Consider the following 22,887-nt stretch of genomic DNA (forward strand, 5'->3'; position numbering starts at 1 on the left):
CCAGTCGTACCTTTTGTACCTGTACACAACGAATGGGTACGAATCTGGTACCCAGCGTTATATAAATATTACATAGATGTACTCCTATCCAATACGCTTAACATTAGTATGGCCAGGAACCCACTGGCTCCTGGTATGGCATAACATTGCAATACATATTTTATAGACTCGCTAAATCAACGGACAGATAATTCCAACTGGTCGTCTAAAGTAGTCTTAGCTAAAAGTTTTTTGCAAACCAGATCGTTTCCTGGAAACTTCGGTCGTCCTTCGTAATTGGTCATGTCAACATTTTTTAAAATAGCACCCCAGTTGTGATATGCAGACAAATACACAAATCCTTGTAAGAGGTGATTTCTCTGATGGCGTCCATTGACCACAACTGCCAAAATCATCCTTCACTTTATGTTTTCGCGTGCTAATTAGGACATGTGCGCTCACTGAGGCTTCAAAGTTTAAGTAATAAAGGAAAAACGAAGCTTTGCCGGTAGCATGTTTGTTTTTGTTATCACATTAGTGTGAATGTAGTGTAGACTGTGTATGTCATGTAGGGTATGTAGATCAATATGTACCTTAGCTGAACTAAATTTTTTTTTGCTGCCATTTCCTTGACCATGGCGGTGGCCAACCAGAAAGCTCTTGCTATTTTGGTCACCGCTCACATACAAATTTTATTTCCTTACGGCTCTATATTAACGTTTTACTATTTTCATTTACTTTACCAATAAATTGTATTTAAAATACCTAGTATAGTGTAAACTGACGACTTTATGGCGCAAGTCTGTTGTTCATAGATTAGTTAGAATCAAAGCAAAATAATAAAAAAAAAAACAACACATTGATTGTCTCTCCGTTATACCTCCACCTTAAAATTGGACGAAAAAACAAAACAAAACAAAACAACAACAACAACAACAACGACAACAACAACAATAACAAAAAAAACAATCAATTTTCACAATTTTCAAATTCCCAGGGGAAAACCTACCCATTTGCTTTCCAGCCGAAACTTCCGTGAACTGTATTAAATCGAAAGCTTAGCAAAACTTTGCCCCTAAGGTTCAAAAGGCGTCAAAATATGTGTGTTTTAAGATCTTATAAGGTTATCTTATCTTTTAGGTTATCTCATATATCTCGCAGAATGTCCTAGTAAACGTTCTCGGTGGCCTTCGATAACAAAAGCAAACTCTGACTGCTGTTTCGCTTACCTTTAGGTGATTGTCAGGAAGGCTTTGATTGTTCAAATTTTATACGATCCAAGCCGCGCACGAGAGGTCTTTTTAAATCGGAAATTGAAATAGTTGTTCTCTTCCGCTTATACGGGAGGTGCCACTGACGGAATTTTTTTTAATACAGTTTTTTCGTAAAGAAATCGACAGGACTGCTATTTTTAAAGATTTGCTGCAAGTTCTGCAGAGCTTCAGGAAAATTCTTGGCAATTTTCTGGTTTGTAACGCACAAACGGTGGGCGCATATGGGCAACAGATTCTTGACCGTGACTCTCTCTTCGGGGACTAGTAACCACCCACTTGACACTGGAGCTTGTTAGAACGAAGAATCTCAATATGGGCAAACGATTTAGTCACAGAAAAGTGTCTCTGTTTTGTCGTTGAAGAGGCGAGAAAATGCGGCCGATCGCCATCGAGACAACTTGATAATGGCTAAGGGGTTACACTTAGCCTTTGGATTCATTTTACTTTTGTGTCTCCTTCGGACAACAAGAACATCTTCGGGGTATGATGAAGGTGAGTTAAATTCTTACGCAGTAAGCTTGTTTGGTATCCGAATTTTGAAGTGAGCTTAGTTTATTGACTTGAATCTTCAGTGTACGTTAGTGCCTCGTTACGCTAATGGAGGTCGAATTTTAATTTTTGTTTTTGTGCCTTCTTCACGGCATGTTGAGTTCTATTGACTACATTAATTTGTCATGGGGCCAAATCTTTTGAAAGCTTTGAGTCGCAGTCCACTGATTCGCGCGTGAAGATTGTTCGAGAAGGGACTCTTCCATTCTTCACGGATTTCTAGATTCAATAGAACTAAAGTTATTCCTTTCTGTAGAGTTCATCCCGCTGGGGTCATTTTTAACAAAGTGGAATCGTAGATCATTTTAATGCCTGAAGACAAAAAGCTACGATTGATCGGAATGTGAATTGTGGCATGGTAGTTTTTAAACACGCTCCAATGCGTGTATTCAAAGCGAAGAATCGTCGCTTTTATTCCCGTCGCTTTGGAGTGTGTCGTAGTTAATTGCTCATTTACTTGCATCCCTTCCAAGTTATTTCCATACTTTACCCTTTTGATCGTTGGCTAAATCATTTATCAGTTCTGTTCTGCGTGTAAAACGCATCACCTTCATCTGAAATTCAATACGGTCCAAGGTCGTCTTTTTATACCAAAGTAAATAAATTGAAGGACCTTTTTGCCTATATCCATCACGTTTCAGCGAAAACATAAAATAATTAAGTTCTTTTTAAAGTAGTCTTTGATTTGTAGCAATGATTAGAAAAATATTTATTGAACATATACTGTAGCGCATTCAAAGTCACTCGTGAACGTGAAATATTAGATTCCCGTGGACCAAAGCTTAAATTTAAATAATTTAACTGATCATTTTGAAGGTTGTATTGCCTCTGCTTGGCCTGAATTGGAAAGAAAACATTAGGACAAACTAGCAATCAATTTAAAAAATAAATCATCGAAGGCTAGAGAGCTTTGCTTTCAAATCAAATACTTTCTTGGCTTCGTAAACACGTTCTCTTCAATGCGTTGTAAGTGTGAGTGTGCATATGTGGAAACCATGCATTGACGTAGGAAAGTGACGGTATAATTTCATAAACTCTTTATGTTAGCATGCCGCATTGTAGTCCAAATAGCAATATAAGGGTACAAGCGGATAGTCGTTTATCATCCACACAACTCTGTGACAGTCTTTTTTTAAAACATACATACATACATACATTCTTTATTCAAGACGCAGTTACAAGAGTATACATATAAAAACAAAAGATAAAAAAAGAAAAGGCGTCTCGAAAAGGAAGTTATGAGGTAAACCCTATGTAAAAACTCCCTAAAATAATACGAGAAATGCAGAAAATTTGTTGCCAGCCAGGCAGTCACTTTGTCATTATGAAGAATAATGGCTTTTGGTAAAGGGTACATGCAGTTTCTTTGGGGAAGTTACCCTTTCCTTGTTGTTGTTTACAAGCCAACTAGTAAATTTAATTTACTGGTTGGATTCTGTCCTAGTCAAACCTCGACAGAGGAGTTTGTGATGGGCCCCTGCCAATTCCTGCCAATCTTTGGTTACTGGAGTAACCAAAATTGGTGCTGTGGCTGGGAAAGAGTTTTAAACCTCTTAAATTGGGCAGGAGTTTTCAAAGACGATTTCTAGTCTGTACTGCGCACTCTTGAGAGTTTGTTTGCATTTTTTTGGCTTGTTTCACGTAAAACATCACAAAATGTAAACATTTTGCAACTACTTACGAGAAGTAAGGCCCAGTTCAGATGTCGTGCTTCTGTTGTGCCAAACTAAATTGCAGTTAGGTTTGACTGTAGCACGGCTGGAAAACAACTCTGATTCAGATGTCATGCAAGAGTCGAACCAAATTCTGGGTATACTGACGCCTTGTAACAATTCTTCTCCTAACTCCCCATGGGAACACAATCTCACCAAAGTACATTAATATAATTTATGAATTTTACTTTGCGCAGCAGAAACACGATGTTTGAATCACTGCCGTGTCAGAGTTGTGTAGCACGGCAGAGCTTGTCGAACTTAATTGCTTGCCGAACTTAATTCAAAAGTTTGATTCAGACACCGTGCTTCTGCCGTGTTTTTGTCGAACTTAATTCCTGAATTTAGTTCGGCACAGCAAAAGCACGACGTCTGAACTGGGCCTAAATTCAAAGTTTCAAAACAACCTCCATTTTGGATGTGAAGCAGTCCAAGTTTTTGCTTCGTTCTTTCTCATATCACTTGATGAAACAACTTCGCCGCTGCAAAAATCAATGGAGCTGTTGGAAAAAGAATTTGGTCTCAAAGATAAGGTATGTGGTTTGTAACGAATATCATCAATTCACATTCCATCGCGTGAGCCTTACAATGTTTATAAACATTAAGGTGCTAAGACTGCGCAATACGGACTGGAAATCATCTTTAATACAGTTCTACAATGTTCATGAAAAATATGGGAAAAAATGTCTTTTTTTACTGAAACATAGTCTTGTCTTCCCTTCTTCCTCCTAATTACTCCCAACACAGTGCCAGGTTTTATCAAGCCAACATTGCTACAACATTTTTGGGAAGCCATAAATAGTTCTCTTCCCAGATTAGAAAAGAGGTCTGCTAAGGAGGGGTGTCTACTGACGGATTTGGAAGGCTTCAAGTGCAGCATTTTTATGGGTATAGGATCAAGAAAAAGTGTCAGTTTACAAGCTGCCTGTAGGTAGTGTCTGTTAGTGAAGATTGAATCATTTGACCAGTGACCCTCATTTGTTTACTTCTTAGTTCCATGGTACATCGGCTGTTACAATAACAGTGAAGTCTCTGAAGATGCGTCATTCAAACCTGCTTATGAAGAGGATCAGATGACCCCTGTTTACTGTGTTAGTCTTTGTACTTTTAATGACAGGTATGTAGTTCAATCTAGAATAAACAGTATTAGTATCACCCAACTAGTGGACTAATGCAAATCCTGCATTTTGATTGGCTACGCTACTAGGGGACTATTAGTAATGGTCATCAAGTAGCGAAATTGGCACCATCAAGCGTGATGCTTTCTTTTGTTTTATTCCCAAATAAATATTTCTTCAACTTGCATTTGCTAACTTTGTTATTACCTTTTCTGTCCGACTAGTTGGGTGATACTAAAACAATTAGACCCTTCGCCCTCAAGGGCCACGGGTCAATAGCCCATGAGGCGAAGCCGAATGGGCTATTGACCCGTAGCCTGCAAGGGCTACAGGTCTAATTGTTAATTAGACCAGTGGCTCATTCTTGAGTTTCTATACCCAATGCCAACTGTCAGTCAATAGAAATCTCAAGCTCATAGTGTATTAAGGATCATTACAGAATTTATGCACTGAGGGTTACGATTTAGGTTCACAGTTAGGGATCAAGGTTCAGAGGTCTAGAAAGGGGGTGTAGATAGGAGGGCCTAAAAGAGGGTACAGAGTGGGGGTCCATGTTGTGCTGATCCATGTAATATTGTACTTACTTATGATTTATAATGACTTGTAAGTCTACCTATAAGATGATCACTGATTGTTCCTATTGCATTGTTCATAGGAGTTGATATTATTCATGTATATTTTCCATCACAGCTTCAGATATGCAGCAGTAAGGAATGGAAGCATCTGTATATGTCTCACGCAAATACAAAAGGACAACAGTGCCAATCGCACTCTCTGCAATGTTAGGTATGCAAGCAGCATGTTTGTGTTCAAAAATGAAATGCATGTACAGTGTATTTCTACTGTAGAATTTTTTAGCATTAAACAAGAGTTCAGAGATGGGAGTCATGCAGGTGAAAGGTCTCTTGCAAACAAATAAGCACAAGTACATTGTGCTAAGTGGAGGAACAGTGGCCTCATGTTTAGTGCACTTGTCTCCGGATTGACCAGTTTGGGTTCGAGCCCTGACTGGGGACATTGTATTGTGTTCTTGGGCAAGATACTTTACTCTCACAGTGCCTCTCTCCACCCAGGTGTACAAATGGGTATGGTGAATTAATGCTTGGGGGAACCCTGCGATGGACTAGCATCCCATCCAGGGGGGAGTAGAAATAAGTACTAGTCGCTTCATGCTACAGAGAGTGGGATAAGCTCTAGCCTGACGGGCCACTTGGCTCGTATGCAGACTTTACCTTTACCTACATTGTACTAACCTCTTGATTGGACTAGTGATTGCTTGGATTACGGGTACTTTAACTTTAACGTACATTTACAGCGAAGGTGAACACAAATTGAACTGTATAAAAGACATATTAACCAATAGCAAACTAAACTACTCGTGCGTGCGTACGAAGAAATATAGAACTCACACTCACAAGTCTGGTACATTGCCATGGCAGCAATTAAATTAAGTAACGTGTGTTTCCATCGTAAAAGTTAACATGGAAATTCTTAAAACTCTCAGACTGTAAACTTTGTTTTCCATGGTATAGATCACAACTTATAAGCATCTTTTGATTATTTGGCAGTTGCCATGGAGATCAAAATATTATTTGTGGGGGAAGAAATGCAAGTAGTGTTTACTCAACTGCAGTTCCACTGCTTGTGTTGCTGAACATCACTTTACCAAAACAAGTTAAAACTAATACCTCAGTTACTGCTGACTCCAAGCTGTCAATCAAGAGACCAAGAGATGAAGTCAGTAATTTGGACAGAATAAAGCAAGGAAATCAAACTGCAGATGTTATTTTAATTTACTGGTACTCTGGGGTTGAGTTTTGGAATAAAACACGGCATACTCTACATGGAAATCAGACAAGAACCTCAACTGTTTTCTTATTTGCGACACCTGGTAATCACAGAATCTGCGTCGAAGCATCCAATCTGTTTTCGCACCAAAAGATATGTACCGATATTGATGTAGTTGCTCCAGTAGAAGGCTTGCAACTCGTTACGGTCTTTCAAGGAGGTAAAAAGCTGAACCTTTCTTTGCCATTGGTAGTCAAAAGTCACAGGACTGTACTTTTGAAATATCTCACTGCAAGTGGATCAAGACCTGAATTTCAATTTGACTTTGGTGATGGAAGTTCCCCGCTTACCGTCATGGACAATTCTGTGGACCGATACTCATCAATATGCTCTTGTGTTACTGTTTCTCATGTCTTCAAAAGTTGCGGTAACTTTACAGTGAATGTGACGGCATCAAATGCTGTCAGTATAGAGTCTGTTACTCAGCCTGGCCAAGTTATGGTGGTAATGTCTATTGGGGCAGTGGAAATAAGCAAAAATGGCATTGGCTGTATGTACGTGGAAGGAAATGTCTCCTGGACCTTGACAGCCATGGTGAAACAGTCTCAGGGGTGTACTCTTTTCTTTCAATGGAATTTTAATGATTCTTCGCCTGATGTGACAACAACAGGTGAGTCACCTATTGAAATAACGAGTAACGCAATGCAGTATCAACTTGAGGATGGTAAAGTACTGTTGAACCTAAAGGAGACTCATAAATGGCTACAACTGCCCTTGTAGAGAAAGACTACAAGCAGTCTCTCTTTTGCTTAAAAATCTGTGGGAAAGAACATCAATGAATAGAGGCGATTCGCCACGAGCCCTAAGTAGTGTGGGTGATAGAAGACCAATGACAAGAGATGCCCATACTACTTGTGACACTTGGTTTTGCCCCTTGCCTCTGCTTGTTCGTTTGCTTTCTTCCCTCATGGATCTTTGAGCAAAAGGGAGAATGCTGACAGTCTATTGTTTCAAGGAAAAGAAAATGTTAGTATTGATAAGGATCGCTGCAAGTTTGAGACATAAGATATGCCAGTGTTATAAGGAATCGATTCTAGAGAGCAAAGTTTGAATATGAGCTCAACTGCTGAAAAATAAACTTTTCCAGGAAACAACCAATCATACTCTCCCCGAGAAGGGTCAATTAATTTTGAAGGAAGCCGGGGGGGGGGGGGGGGGGGGGCAGAGTTCAAAAACCAAAAATTGAGTTTCAAGGAACAAAACATAAAACCTAGATTACTTGAGCTGTTGTATGATTAACTCACTTACAACTGACTGAGAAAATTTAGCATTATTTTATCTGCGTTGACTGTAAAGTAAAAATTAAGGATAAAATAGTAACAATAATAATCTTTAATCTTTAAATTTGCTTGCTTTTAGCCAATGAAGATTAATTAATTTTCTCAGTCATAAATAATAAATATATATAACAGCCTATTTGGGGTAGAAACAATACCTTATAATCCAATAGTTGCTCATCAACAAACTGCATGTCTCACTGTTTTGTTAACTACAATTGAACCTCGCTATTTCGAACTCTCAGGGGAAATGGAAAATAGTCAGAGTGAGAGTTTGAAGTACTTGATAGTAAATGACTGAAGAGCAAATCCAAGGGAAAAGCTCTTGAGATTGAAATAACCGAGGTTGAATTAATGGAATCCAACTGTAGTTTCTATTGTAGGTTTGTTATTTTTGCATTGTATAGTCATTTGACTTATGGTATGGGTATTTGTTCTTACTCTTTAACTAGCTCCATCAGTGTCTCACACGTTCTCAAGCTCTCGCAGTTTTTATAATGTCACAGTTGTGGCATTTAATGAGTACAGTAGAAGGGAAACAACACAGAAGGTCTGTCTACAAGAGAGATTACAAGGTCAGTACAGTCAAGTGGCCTAGTTACCAGTTAGCTGGTTGGTCTGTGGCATGCATTGAGCAGGTTGAGTTTTAGCTCTGGCCAACCCTGGCCAGGATCAATGTGTTGTATCTTGGGCAAGACACTATTAATAGTCTCACAGTACCTATCTTTCCCCAGTTGTATAAATTGGGTATCAGGATTTTTAATGCTGGGGAACAACCATGTGATGGAATAGCATCTCATCCAGGGGGAGTAGAAATACTCCCAGTCACTTAATGTGCTATGGAAACCATTGCCTCGGAAAACTAGTGTTAGGAAAGTGACATACATGTACCCTCATCTTGATTGCCATTATGATAGTTACCCCAAGGTGGAAGGTGTCCTTCTGCATAAGCTACAAGTAACGGAATAAGACATAGTACAACTGTGTTGTAGCCAATCTTGTTTTCCAGAGTGGCATTTATCTGCCACTCTCCACTAGATGGAGATGTTCTGAAATTTAAATTACCAGGTTCCAGGCAATTGATCCCTCTGAGAGATGATCTTGTCTGCCTGGTTTGATCATCTGGAGGAATTTTTCTCTTATGAAGAAGTCTAGTTCATTAGTTTTGCCTGACTGTGAAAACCGATTGACTTAACTCCTGCTGATATTGTTAACAAAACCCTGCACAATAAGTTTGTTATTTTATAAGTCATATGATTGTACTTTTAACTTCTCATTTACCTCGATCTGAAAGTGGATAATACAGTCATATTATTAGTGCTTATCAGGTATGATAATTTTACGCAGGTGTGATATTAAAACCTGAGGTGTCACACATGATGGTGAGCACTGAGGAAACGACGACATTCATGGCACAGCTCAGTCCAAGACTTGCAGGACAAGGCAAAGTCTTATACAAGCTTTACAGGAGTGACAGGGAGGATCTCGTGACAGGTGGCCAGGAAGGTCGATTTCCAATTAATTTTGATACAGCAGGAAGGTATCTTAACACTTAATATCTTTTAAAGAAGCATTCACTCCTGACATGAGTTTGACTGTTATGTGAGAGATACATTAACTGTTAAGTGTCAAAAGTAAAGATCTCCCCCCAAATGAAGTAATGATATGCATCTATGCAAAATCTTCCTAGATTATCCAGGAGTCTCCTGAATACAAATCGAATCTCCCAGTCTCCCAAACAGGTCACCAGAACTCCCAGATACAAAAGATGGTGATTAAAGTAAAACATTTTGACACTCACTTTGGCTGATTTTGGGAATTGTTGGGAGATGTTTGACAAGTTGTCATGATTGAAACAGCAGAACTCAATTAATTTATGTACTGACAAGTACATTTTTTTCAGATCGAGAAGAGGCAAAATTGGCAGGCTCCCAGATTTAATTTTTTAAGTTTTCGTGTCTGGAAATGGTTTTGCTGAGCTCAAAAGAAGCTACCGATCCAATTTAGTAATGACGTCCATGAATTAGGAACCTCAAATGTTAGTTGAGCTTAGAGACGTGAAAGTTGCAACTTTCCAAAACTAGCAAATCAGGGAATGGCTGCTAAATGCGAAAGAAATGAGACAGTGCTGTTTTTCTAATTTGGAACTGCAGTCGAACTTCCAGTTGTGACCACCTCTCATCAGTGACCAGTTAAGTTTCCAAGTCAAATCACTATATTATTTGGAACCTCTTGAAAGTGACCACCTAGCTCTGGTTAGCCTGTTCCAGGCTCTTAGTAGTTGGGGACAAGTAAAAGCAAGAGCGCGAGTGAGAGAAAAAACAAAGGAGGCCTAAGGCAAGGAATGATAAGAGAGCCTGTAAGAATATCTTTAACGACCCTCTTCTGCAGTCAGATAAGGTTCCCCCTTGGGAATTGTACTATTTCCTTGCACAAAAAATAGGAGAACATTTCCAGCTAGTTGAGAAGTTGACATTTTTATTTTTCGACACCTCATTAAACCAAAGGTGGGCGGAAGAGGGTCATTAAAGATATTCTTACAGGCTGTCTCCCTTCCCTTCCTCACCTTAGTTCTCTCTCATTTTTTCTCTCACTCGCCCTCTTTTTTCGCTTGACCCCAGCTAACGAGAGCCTGGAACAGGCTAACCTCTCGTGACCACTTTTGGAGCTAAAAGTTTGAAATTTTCGTCTGTTTTTAACCTCCCGTAAGAGACCACTTGACAGATCATAGAGCGGAAACTGGATAATAAGGTGCTGCAAATTGATCTCATTCCTGGGTTGTACAAAAGACAAAAGTATTTCTCAAAAATTTACTTGTCAGATGTATGAAACATTAAAACATGGGGTAAGTCTTGCAGTTACCATATATGCTAATAAGGGATTTGACCCAATAATTATGGTCTAAGCTCTTGTAATCTGCCACCTCCCCAAAGCGACCATGTAGGCTTGATATTTTGGGTGGTCACTTACTGGAGATTCGACTGAATGCTCTCTGACGTATTACTAGAGCAGCAACAACAATTGCAGCAACGATTGTAACAATAATAGACTAGTTTAATTGTACCAGAAAAAGGTTGAAATAGAACAAATTGCAATGTATTTCACCAGAGAAGATCTAATTGCCTGTGTGATAACAGTGCATGGGAACAAACCGTAAAGAGCTTGAAACTACAATTCAAGTTAGGTCAGGTGGCCATTGAATATTGTTAGTTATGGTGAGACTGCTTCCAGTAAGTTAAAAGGTTAAGTCTGCATATGAGCCAAGTGGCTCATCAGGCCGGAGCTTATCCTGGTTTCAGTAGGATGGAGCAACTGGGAGTATTTGTACTCCCCCCTGGGTGGGATGCTAGTCCATCATACGGTTACCCCCCCAGTGTTAAATTCGCTGGTACCTATTTATACACCTGGGTGGAGAGATGCACAGTGAGAGTAAAGTGTCTTGACCAAGAACACAACACAATGTCCCTGGCCAGGGCTTGAACCCAGAGTGCTTGCTCCGGAGTTGAGCGCACTAACCATGAGGCCACCGTACCACTGCTTCCAGTAACACCCAGTATCTGCCAGATCTCCAGTGGTATTCTGTTGTGAATTGTCACCAGTAATGTGTTACTGTAGCAGTTTTCAAAGTTTGGCCCTTTATAGGAAATTGTTATGGGGCCTCTGTTATTTCTCAGTTTTTTTTTTTCCTGAAGGGTGTAGCACAAGGGAAGACACTTAATATACTCTTCTTGAAAGCACTGATTTAGTCTCTCCTTTTTTTAGGCATGTCGTGTTTGTTTATGCAGTCAATAGAGTCAGTGAGGTTGTTTCCAATGAAATTGTGGTTACTGCATTGGAACCAGTACTGGGGGTGAGTGTGTCAAGCTCTGTTTCGTTATAAGGAGTGCATTTTTGTTGATGAGACAGATGACTAGCCAGGATGTAGCTAAGAAAACACTAAGCTTGCTCATTTACATGCCCAGTTGGCTTTTCTGGCCTTATGTGGCAGCTCTAGAATTTACCCTCAAAGTCTTTGTTTTTGTGTGAAGTATAAGGTCTCTTTCATAGACAGTGAAATTGTTTGGCAGTTAGCCCAAGTGTTCATGACATTTAAGGAGTAGAAAATATTTTCTGTGTTTGTATTGAATTTTAGAAGCATGACTGAAAGTTTGGAAGAACAAGAAATGCTTTAGGAATAGTCAAGCTGCAGGCAGGCATTTCCAGAGATGTTTCAAGTGTTCCCAAACACTTAGAAAAAGTGATTTCTACTGCTTTTAGAGAACACTGCAAATGAAGAAAGGGAAATCACTTGTTTGTTTGGATTATCAAAATGAAAATTGCTTTGCTTGCATCATCATGATGGGAATTTGTTAAATTAGTGTCAGCTCAGTGTCTCTGTAGATGTATGAGAGGTGTCTGTTTGTCTGTTTTGACCCTCTTATGTCAAGCTTTAAGTTTCTGTGGCAGCCATGTCAAAGGGTTTTGTAGTAGTGGGTAGGATAAGTGAAAATTTACTAGACTGTTAAGGCTAGAGATGGAGTGTTACTAGGTGGTATAAGGCAGCAAAATTAATTGTGGCCTACTGAAGCTGCCAGCACATTTTGATAGTACTAACTGCTGCACAGTCTCATCTCAGATACATGTAAGTGTCTCATCTCTGGCATTTAGTGGTACATCTCCAGATCTAAAGCTTGTCCATAGAGTCAGTAGAGGTTCTTTTATTTTCCTCACTTCATTTCAGTCTTACAAGATGCTATGAAAAATTCAACCATATCACTAACATAAACAGTGATTTACATGTAAGTTTCTAGGGAGCTTGAGCACAGACAATAGATTTTCTCTTTGGGGCGTGTTATAAACTTTGAATGTTAAGAATAGTAAAATGAGAACTTTCCAGCCAATTGGAGGGATATGAACAGGCAAGAACCGTAAGATTCAGCATGATGTCTGTGATTCAAACATTCTTGTGGTTTAGCTCTCCAATATCTATTTAAAAAAAAGAAAACATGTACCATGTTTCCATCGAGTTTAATAGAAACACAAGTGAGAATTGAGTTTGGGAGAAATGCTGTGGGAACAAGAGCCATTAGGTGAGTGTTTCCACAGCTTTTTTGAGTTCTCCCTAACTTTCATGAGTGTTTCTATAACTCAGTAGAAACATGGAGGTTTTTTTTTCTTTTAGAAAATACTGTGACAAATAAAAGAAAAACAACCCGTTTACTTTGATCATCAAAATGTAAATTATCTTTGCTTGCACCATCATTATGTCAACAGCTCATGCTAGTTCTGTGTACAGTGTACTTTCTATCAAGTTATAGAAACACGATTTTGAACTAATCAGTGTGTATATATTTTCTCTGGGTTATTTTTGAAAGATCAATGTAGAGTGTTCTGTTTGTATCTAGAGTTTTTCTTTAATTGTCTGTGATCTCTATTAACTCATTCTTTGATGATGAGGTTGTTTGTAGATGTTCACAAGTTGGGTGTTAGGATACCAACAATTGTTTACCTCTCAAATGTTGAAGTAAATGGATTTCTTTCCTTATAATTTTGTTTCACCAGCTCTCAATCGATCACAAAGGAATAATACTGTTAGGACAGCCAGTGCATTTAAGTGCAGACTTAAAGCAAGGAACCAATGTCATATTTAATTGGGATTTTGGTGAGGGATTGCCGATCAGTACATTCAACACCTCATCACCAAATGTCACCTACAACTACACCAAGTAAGATCTGTCAGGAATGAAGTTATTAGTGGTTCAAAAAATATTATTTTGTTAATAATTTAAATCAGTATTTTGAAGTTCAGTTTGATCTTGTCTGTGGAAAGCTTACAGTTTTCATTCATCCATCTTTTTGTACAGAAAAGGGAGGTACAAAATTGTTCTTACTGCAACGAATGGCATTGGATGTGAAGAAAAAGCATCAATCACAGTTTATATTACTAATGTAACACAGTGCTACCCTCCTAAAATTAACATACTTGGAGTCTCCAGCAGCAAGGTTAGTTTGAAATCTTATGCTGACCACTCTACTCATGTAGATATAATAACACGTCACTAAATAAATTATAGGCAACTCTGTCTTTCAGGGGCACACAAACTCTGTTCAATCAACAGTAAAGCAGTAAAGGATTTTTCAGTCATCTTGACAGGAAAACAGAATCCTTATCAGTTGATATAAAGTACGTCACCACTTAACCAATTCAGGGCTCAAAAAAAGTGCTGTCCTGTTGTCCAGGGCAAGTAGATTCTCCTTCTGGGCAAGTAACTTCTCATTCTCACTTGCTCAATGGGCAAGGGATCAGGCAAGTCAAGAGCAAACAAAGACTTGCCCAGGACACAAACAATATCTGAGAGATAGTTGTCCTAAGGGCAAGCTGGAATTCAAGTTTTTTTTCGAGCCCTTAACCATTAACCTTAGGTTTTGTTCAGTGCTTATTAATATTGAATATTACAGGTAAACCGATCCAAAGAGATCCGATTAGAAGCTGATGTCACTCTAACCTGCAGTGAAGACAGGGAACTACTGTACTTATGGACGGTAAGATTACTGTTAGTAGTAATTTTTCAGAAAAAATAGTTTGGAAGTAGTGGGCTGCAGTCTGTTTTGATAATAATGTTGATTTGGGTGGCCAGTAAGTGGTAGTGCTAATATGGCGACCTTTAGATTGAACTACAAGTATGAAATTGTGAACAAGTGCAATTTTCAAACCAGTGACGTTTCCAGAGCCCTCGCTCTTCATGTTGGGTTTAGGTAGTAAGTGTAGCTGATAGAATGAAATGAGTATGTGACGTGATAATGTGAAGCCCGTAAACTAGAATTGAAAAGTTGTTCTTTGTACTTGATTTTATACTTGTACTCACATCTAACTTCCCCTAATAGGATTCTCCTTGTGCATGTTAAGACATTCTGTCCATATAAATGTAGCCAGAGAGTTTCCTATTTGAAGGTGCTTACATTGTATTAACAGGAGCCCATCACTAGGAACGTGCAACTCCCATACTAGGCCTATGTCACAGTATTTTTACATATTGGTCTATTGTTAGGCTTCTATTCTCAAAAAATAGGTCAGTTCCGGTCTACATGGAAGCCCCAGACGGACATGTCAACTTAATCTTCCTGTGAAATTATGATGTCAGCTAAAAATTAAGTCTTTGCTTGAGATTGGTGACTGAGTTTCCTGCAGGGATCTGGATTTGCAGTAAATTCAAACTAAAAATACAGTCAAACCTCTATTAAGTGGCCACTCTCAGGGACGAGACAACTGGCCACTTAATAGAGGTGGCAGTTTAATAGGGATTCACCCGAAAACAACATTGGGTGTGGTCCAGATTTCAGTTTATCAAACAAGTTATAGGTAAGTACAAATTAACAAATGCAACTGGAGAAAAAGGAGAACAATGATGGTCATAATGCGGTCCATAAGGTTAACAAAAGCCAAAGAAACAAGTACTTTTCCATATTGTCATTCTTTTACCTTCATCTGGCTAATCAAATCTTTGTGGCCGTTTAAAAGAGGTATAAAACAAAACAAAGTCATCCTTGGGACGACAAGAAGCTGGCCGCAGCTGCTTAATAGAGGTGGCCATTGAATAGAGGTTTTTATTACAGTGCATAGCTGACAATTTTTCCAGGACTTTGGCCACTGACTGCCAAATAAAGGTTGGCCGCTTAATAGGGAGCTGCTTAATAGAGGTTCGACTGTAGATTGGTCTGTGAAAATGCCGTGACAGGAATATGGGGTAGTTGCAAGCTCCATGGGCTCCTGGTATTATGAGATGGATTTTGTGTCAAATGACACAGGGACTTTTATTAAATGTCTTAAACCAAATTTCAGATAACCCGTGCATCGGGAAAAAATGTTGAGCCAGAAGGAGTCAGCTTCACAGAGCAAGTTCTTATTATCCCTCCTTGTATGCTGGATTATGGAGAATACCACTTCCAGCTTGAGGTATGTAACAAATTAAAAGTTATATAACTTGATGCATTTTACAGTAAGGACACTTGAACCAATGTGAGAGGCACGGTGGCCTCATAGTTAGTGTGCTTGTCTCTGGATTGAGTGGTCTGGGTTCAAGCCGTGGCCAGGGACATTGCGCTGTACTCTTGGGCAGGACACTTTACTCTCACAGTGCCTCTCTCCGCCCAGGTGTATAAATGGGGTAGCCCTGCGATGGAGTAGCATCCCATCCAGGGGGGAGTAGAAATACTCCTAGTCGTTTCATGCTACAGAAACCAGGATAAGCTCCAGCCTGATGGGCCAAATAGCTCGTATCCAGACTTTTTACTTACACTTGAATCATGTCAAACACTTGACATTTTTTGATGACTATAGATAATATAATATAGATAAATTATATGTTAACATAATATAATATAATATTATAAGTAGATAAAACTACTTATTAACCGAGAGTGAGGTCTTTACTGGAAAATCTCAAACCAAGACCTTGTTGTATTGATCGAGCGATAGCGAGGTCAATACAGCAAGGCTGAGGTTTGAGATTTTCCTGTAAAGACTGAAAGTTCAAGGTTAATAAGTTGTTTATTATATGGCTTTTTGCTTTGGTTTTGCGGGCCTGTAATTGGCCTGTGGGCATTACAGGAGAGTAATGCCCTACAATTACCCAATCAGAGCACAAACTATATCGGCTACAAACACAAGCCACATAATAATGTACTGTAATGTATGTTGTATTTTCCACTGGCTGAGGAACAAAATAGGTGGAAAATGTTTCCTCACATACCGCTGGGGCCTGGGCCCGAGGGGTTGTTTTTTGAGTCACGTGCTTAGTGTTGCTTTTCAGTTGCTGTTTTGCTGTCCGCCATTGGTGATGAATATTTCAGAGCCCCAGTTCCCACCCAACCCCTCATTTGAGTTGATAACATACACTCTGTTACACTGTAGTTAGATATTCTTTATTAAGATTATCAGCATAGAGGCTTACTAAGCTTATATCTGTTGTTTCATATTACTGCATTTCTGCCTACATTACGTATTATGTTAGGCTGCCAGTCAGCTTGACGATGGTTCCCAGAAGTGTGTGAGAAATAAGATTAGCATTTTTACAGTGTATAAACAATAATACCCTTGTTAATATGGCGGAGCCCTCATTCTATGGTCATTATTTAAATAAATGTTCACGGTTTGATCAAGTGACAGGCCTGAGTGTAAAAATTTACCCAAATTGTCATTTAAACGCCAATGTAAAAATTTGTTCTGTAGTTCCTGGTTAGTGCTTTTAACCACTGTTAAACAGCAAACTCTAGGGTAGGAAATGCTAGTCCATCGCAGGGTTCCCCCCAACTTTAACTTTACCAGTACCCACCCATTTGTACACCTTGGTGGAGAGAGGCACTGTGAGAGTTAAGTGTCTTGCCCAAGAACACAACACAATTGGTGCTGGCCAGGACTTGAACCACCGTGCTTCCCACACTTTTACGCCTCCCACATACCTTGTGTATCTTAAATAAAAGACAAGAGGAGATTAGGTGTTCCCATGAATCCAACATTGTTTGATCAAATTGAGCTAATAAGAGTGACTCTCAACTTCTCCACAGGTTAAGGTAAAAGGCACTGTCTTATCAGATGAGAAGAAGATTAGTCTTGAAGTCGTGAAGAGCCCGCTGGTGGCAGTTATTGATGGTGGAACAACAAAGGTTGTTGGCCGTAAAAACAATGAAATCACCATGGATGCATCTTCTTCTCATGACCCAGATTTCCCAGATCAGGGGCATCTGATTAGGTAGGAAAAACAAACTTGAAATTTTCCCGCAAGGTACATAGTAAGGGTAGGTGTGTGTCCAGCCGAAGTGGCCCATAGATGCCAGACATTGTCCCAGTTAAGGTGGCTCAAAAATTCCAAGATGTCGATCCTGATGGATCATTATAACCACTTTTTTTCAGTTGATGCTACAATCATTGGTGAAGATGTTATCTTTTTTGTGACACTACACTGTATATGATTCCATAGCGAGAGTATATCCTACTAAAATCACCCCCAATTTATCGTATCAAATTTTGATAAGCAGGATAAGATGGAGCTTTCGGCAAAGCGTAAAAAAAATTATGTACATGGGGTTCACAGCCACCTTAAATTTTCCACAGTTAATAATAATTACTTTTATTTGATAACCCCAGTCAGGGCATGAACCCAGCATGCTTGGTCCCTAGTGTCTCTAGTCTAAAGCTGTAACCATTGAACAACCTCACTTCTCTCCCAAGATACATACAACAACAATGATTAGAGGCTGTGAGAGAGGGCCCAACAAAGGTTTGGTGGGATGCGGGATGAGAGTAAAAATGGAGGTGGGATACCGGATCACGGAAATTTTATTGGCGGGATATGGGATAGAAATTCTTTGGCAGGAGCGGGATCAGCTTATTTTGACAGACAAGTTGCAGGATAGTTTTAAAATTGAAGGCGGGATACTGGATGAACGAAGGGGAAAACTGTGACTCTAACCAGGCGGGATTGAGATAAACATTCTGACCGGGGTGGGAAGGTAGGATTGAAGCAAAAATAGTGGCAGGATGCATGATTGAAAAAGCCTATGTTGGACCTTCTGTGAGAGGGTGGGAAAGGTGATTCTGTTTTGCATAATGGCATGACTGTTTTCATCACTCTACTGTTCCTTTCTACACAGGTTTCAGTGGAATTGTCATCCAGTAGGACACAAGAACATGCCTTGCTTCAATGAATCGAAAATATCTGGAATAAGACAAAACCAAAGTGTTCTGACTTTTCAAATGGACTGGCTATTGAGTCGTGACACATTCGAATTTGCTGTTACAGTGTCAAAAGATTTTCGAAAATTTACCGCACTGCAGATTCTCTATATGGACTTCAAAAAATCACACCTGTGAGTTGCATTTAAATGTGTTATACAGTAACAATGTTTTTAGCGAGCCAATGCTAAGAGGTGTTGTTTCACTTTAAGACCACTCGGTAACAAGTTTGCTTTAATTAGGGTGACCTAATCATTCAGTTCAATGTTTGGTGGCAACTCTGATAAATGCTGTTTGAATAGTGCCATGTGGTGAGGAAGGCTGTATCAAAAGTTCTGAACATTTTCCTGGATTTTGCAGTATTATGTGAGATGTTCACGAGATTTGTTGCAATTTGCCGTTCATTGCTACCAGTTTCCTGAAAAAGTTTTGAGTCTCCTGATTCTTGCTAATCTTTTTCTAAATTCCAGCAAAACCTTCCTGCTCTCCTAACACGGCCAGCTAATGTAGCTGTTGGTAATCAATAAACCCTGAGGAGCAGAGTCCTGAGATTTACAATTAAGTTAAAATGTTTTGTCTTGAAATAGCTAATGGAGTTGTTTGTTTTCCAGGTTGTCTGCTAACTGTCCCCAGTGTGATAAGGGACTTATAAATCCAAGTGTTCCTCTAGTCATCACAGGCTTGTGTTTGACATGTCCCTTGGACAACACTAAAATCACGTACACATGGGAAATCTTTCATGTAGTTGTTGGTGACTCTAAATTGGTCGCAAAGGAGGAGTGTAAACCTTCTCCAGAAGACAGTGATCAGAACAGCGGAATGCTTAATTCTGATGTTAGCAGTACTAGGAAGCCATCACCTACGATACCGCCCTTGCAATCTCAAACAACTCCTGAACAGTTGATTGTTGGTACGACACTCCCAAGACCAACTAATCAGCCAGTAACCGCTCGCACTGTCAAGGCAACCAATACACAAAGCTCTCAGGTAAAATTTGCCAGTGGAAGCATCTGCAGAGATTCTGGTCAGATCTATGGGCCAACCTCAGGACCATCTTCAAGGTCTTCTACCAAGAGGAGGCATCCAGCAGGATTTCCAGGAAGCGGTAGTGGCGGTGGTGGTTCAGGGAGCGGGGATGGGTTTGTTCATCGCAGAGGTAGTGGTAGTGGTAGTGGTAGTGGAAGTGGACGTGGAAGTGGAAGTGGTTCGGGGTCAGGGAATAATCCAGACTTTGGAGCTGGAGCTAGAAATAGAAGCACGGTCTCGACAACTACATCACAACAGAATTTCACTACTACGACCCCAGTGACTGATGACAATGGCAATGAGGATGATGGTGATGGTGAGCCTGAAGATATTTATGACTCGCGGTATACGCCACGATCTGCAAGGCATACCGGCAGCATTATCAGACTTAAACGTTCCAGACTGAAACTTCTAGAGATGTATACGGCTACAGGCCTCAAAAGCCAGAACTTTGTTTTACTTGACAAGTACAAGTATTTCGTAGGAGGTCGTACATACATGGTGGCATTCAAGGTATCTGATGGTAGAACTAGGCAGAAGGGAAAAGCAACTGTCTACTTCAACACAAGTGACATTCCGGAATGTGGAGTATGTACAGTAACACCTTCTGCTGGAGTTGCTATGGAGACCACTTTTCAGTTGACATGCTCAAAGTGGAGGGCTGTGGTAAGACTTTGGCAAGCATTTCCTCAAGAATCTCATATTTACGTACATTTACCTCTTGCTAACCGAGTTTGAGGTCTGTACTGTAGGCTATGAACCAAGTTCTTTTTCCCTTTTGATTTGTGGCCCAAGTGAGAAGCCCACAAACCATGAATCAAAGAGAAATAAAATGAGGATTTAAATTACTGACGCACATCAGAAGCAAAATGCAGTCAATTTGACATTGTTAGCACATTGAAAATCAGTATGAAAGGTTCAAATCTCAGGCATCTGTTGAGCAAGGGAAGAATTAAGCATGCAAGGATAGACAAGGGCCAGATTTCATTTTGACTGAATGAGTAAGGGCACTGGGTTTGATGTCTTGAAGTCCTTGCTCCATACTCATGAATAATTCATCAAGTTTAAACAAAGGAAATCATGACCGTGACAGTGTTTGGATAACTGATCTTAATTAGCATCGATTTTTTTACGATTTTAACTCTCCATTTTTTCCTTAGTTTTAGTTTTGATTGAGTAGATGTATCAAACACTCAAGCGAGTGTTTGACCACATTTCCAAATACCTTGAGTTCGTCAAAAATACTCCGCTGTGCATCATATTTCCAACTCTCTTCTCGGTGTTTGGAAATGTGTCTAAACACGGTCTTTAGTGTTTGATATATTACGTCTCAAAATCATATTTCTTCCTTTATGAAGATTTGTCCTTGGTAGCCCTGCATCCAACTCCTGGACCACTGTTTGTAAAAAGCAACTGCATGGTTAGCCTCCTTGCAGTTGGGATTCTTATCAACACATTCCTGTTCAGTTTGCAGTTGGATTTTTGGTTATTTACAGCATCCAGTATTAGCTCTGCATTGTTGAACCCGCTCTCACGTGAATCTCTCTTTTATTTCAATTTTTTTTTGTTAGTGTACATGTAGAATGCATTCATTTGGGACGGTCCAGATCAGGATCAGTGATTCAAAATTACTTGGGTTGTGGTGCATCAAAGGAGCTGATGAATCCTTGCCCAGAGTGGATTTATCGGTTCATTTGATGCAGCATGATTTCTTGGTTTGTTAACTTTGATTCTGCTCCAGATCATCCCAAATGAACACACCTTTACCCAAGCTATTAGTAATTTAATGTTTGATTTTCATGTATGAATCTCTTTGTAGGGTTTGGGACTTCTAAGTTACCACATAAGCTACAGCACTGGTGGTGATAATGGCGATGAAAAAATCTTGATCTACTCCGGATACAGATCTGTGGTTCCATTTGTATTGCCACCTGGATTGCCTTCCTTTAATTACGCAGGTCTGTAATCTGATTTCTTAACACGTAACGTTATCTGAATACATGTATTAAGAACCTGTTCATGGGATTTTGGTTTGGCAATATGATCATCAATGTTACCAAAAGTAGTATAAATTATAATGCAGGTGATAACTGAACTTCTTAATGTGTACTTGGCAGTGACTGAATGGCATTATTATTCTGTATTCTGGTTGTAGTTCAAATTTATGTAACAGTATCCAGTGGAGAGGGAACTAAGCAAAGACTTCAGAGACCATTAAGAGTGAAAGTGATACCTCAGTCTGCTAAAGAAGGAGTCTCTATGGAAGAAGTGCTGTAAGTTTAATTCGCAATTAACACAATTTATTACATGGCTAGCCCCGTTAGAGGATAGATAGCTAAATCCTGCTCTGTAATTGGCTACGTGAGTGGGCAAAATGGTGATATCCTGCCCCCTTGGGATTACCTGCTGACTAAGTAAATGGTGAGTACTGACCGTGTATCCCCATGGTATATACTGCTTCTTTAATATCCTCCGTTGAAGGTCCAAAAGAGACAAAAATGTCACTGCTGTTAACAGACAAAGGGCGGGCATTTACATGAAACGGAACGACTAACGACTAACAAACAACACTAATTAAGAAATAGTGAACATGCAGCGTGTAACCATGGACGCTATCTTCTTGAGTGTGTAGCAAACCTCCCAAGAGCATCCATAACGCGATGGCTGAACGCTGCACGTTTACCATTTCTTTTATAGCATTGAAACCTTTAACATAGATAGAGGTATTTATTGAATCTCATCCTGCTTAAATGAAGTCTATTAGGGTTAGATAACACAGTCGGACCCCTATTAAGTGGCCACCTATTAAACAGCCTCTCCTATAGTATTAGGCGGCCAGTAATCAAAGTCCCGATGAGGGCTTTTCTATTGTTGTTACCTTTATTAAACGGCCAACCCCTTTTAGGCGGCCAGTATATCAATTTCCCCGAGGCTGGCCATTTAATAGGGGTTGAACTGTATTTTCGCTTTCCATATAGTTATATGACCAAAGCCTTTTTCATTAGGTTGAATAAAACAGTTGGAAAGTACCTGTCAGTGTTGCAAGAGGCAGGGGACGAACAAGGAGTCAGGCATTTTATAACAGCATTGGCGAATTCTCTGAACAGGTAACCCAATCTGTTACATTAACATTACATCTACGTCGTCCTATTTTGAGGTATTCCTATTTTGTACGTCAGAATTGAAAACGCGTTTGTTAGTATCATTAAACCAGTGTCACACGAGTTACTGAAGAACTTTGATGCTGTAACAAGTGATTGACGTCAATTTTTTGCTGTGTTTCAGCCTTGGTTCTGTCAAAAATGTGAGCTCCAAATTTCACCTGAGGATACAGATAAGAGAGCACGTGCTGTTGCTTATTAAAACTCTCTCTGTGAATGACAAGGTAAAGAA

The 22,887-nt window shown here is 39.6% G+C and overlaps 1 protein-coding gene across 2 annotated transcripts in view; it reads left to right on the top strand.

Moving 5' to 3' along the window:
- The first annotated feature begins 1,519 nt into the window (after positions 1–1,519).
- The window catches only part of LOC110041153 (polycystin-1-related protein-like), a 61,635-nt gene continuing 40,267 nt past the window's right edge, over positions 1,520–22,887 (top strand). The window contains exons 1-18 of one of the 2 annotated variants that reach the window (XM_089285280.1): positions 1,520–1,745; positions 4,508–4,631; positions 5,323–5,418; positions 6,201–7,090; positions 8,210–8,332; positions 9,105–9,297; positions 11,520–11,607; positions 13,299–13,462; positions 13,601–13,739; positions 14,196–14,279; positions 15,577–15,690; positions 17,301–17,485; positions 18,387–18,602; positions 19,080–20,160; positions 21,314–21,452; positions 21,650–21,767; positions 22,500–22,601; positions 22,780–22,879. In XM_089285280.1, the coding sequence (XP_089141406.1) occupies positions 1,658–1,745; positions 4,508–4,631; positions 5,323–5,418; positions 6,201–7,090; positions 8,210–8,332; positions 9,105–9,297; positions 11,520–11,607; positions 13,299–13,462; positions 13,601–13,739; positions 14,196–14,279; positions 15,577–15,690; positions 17,301–17,485; positions 18,387–18,602; positions 19,080–20,160; positions 21,314–21,452; positions 21,650–21,767; positions 22,500–22,601; positions 22,780–22,879 (4,044 nt within the window). In that variant the 5' untranslated portion in view covers positions 1,520–1,657. Of the gene's footprint in view, positions 1,746–3,822; positions 4,048–4,507; positions 4,632–5,322; positions 5,419–6,200; positions 7,091–8,209; positions 8,333–9,104; positions 9,298–11,519; positions 11,608–13,298; positions 13,463–13,600; positions 13,740–14,195; positions 14,280–15,576; positions 15,691–17,300; positions 17,486–18,386; positions 18,603–19,079; positions 20,161–21,313; positions 21,453–21,649; positions 21,768–22,499; positions 22,602–22,779; positions 22,880–22,887 lie in introns of those variants that run through there. The other variant, XM_020746434.2, reaches the window with a different exon arrangement.

Source organism: Orbicella faveolata, unplaced genomic scaffold (genome assembly GCF_042242905.1).
Source record: "Orbicella faveolata isolate gen_17 unplaced genomic scaffold, um_ofav_v1 contig_13, whole genome shotgun sequence".
NCBI lineage: Eukaryota > Metazoa > Cnidaria > Anthozoa > Scleractinia > Merulinidae > Orbicella > Orbicella faveolata.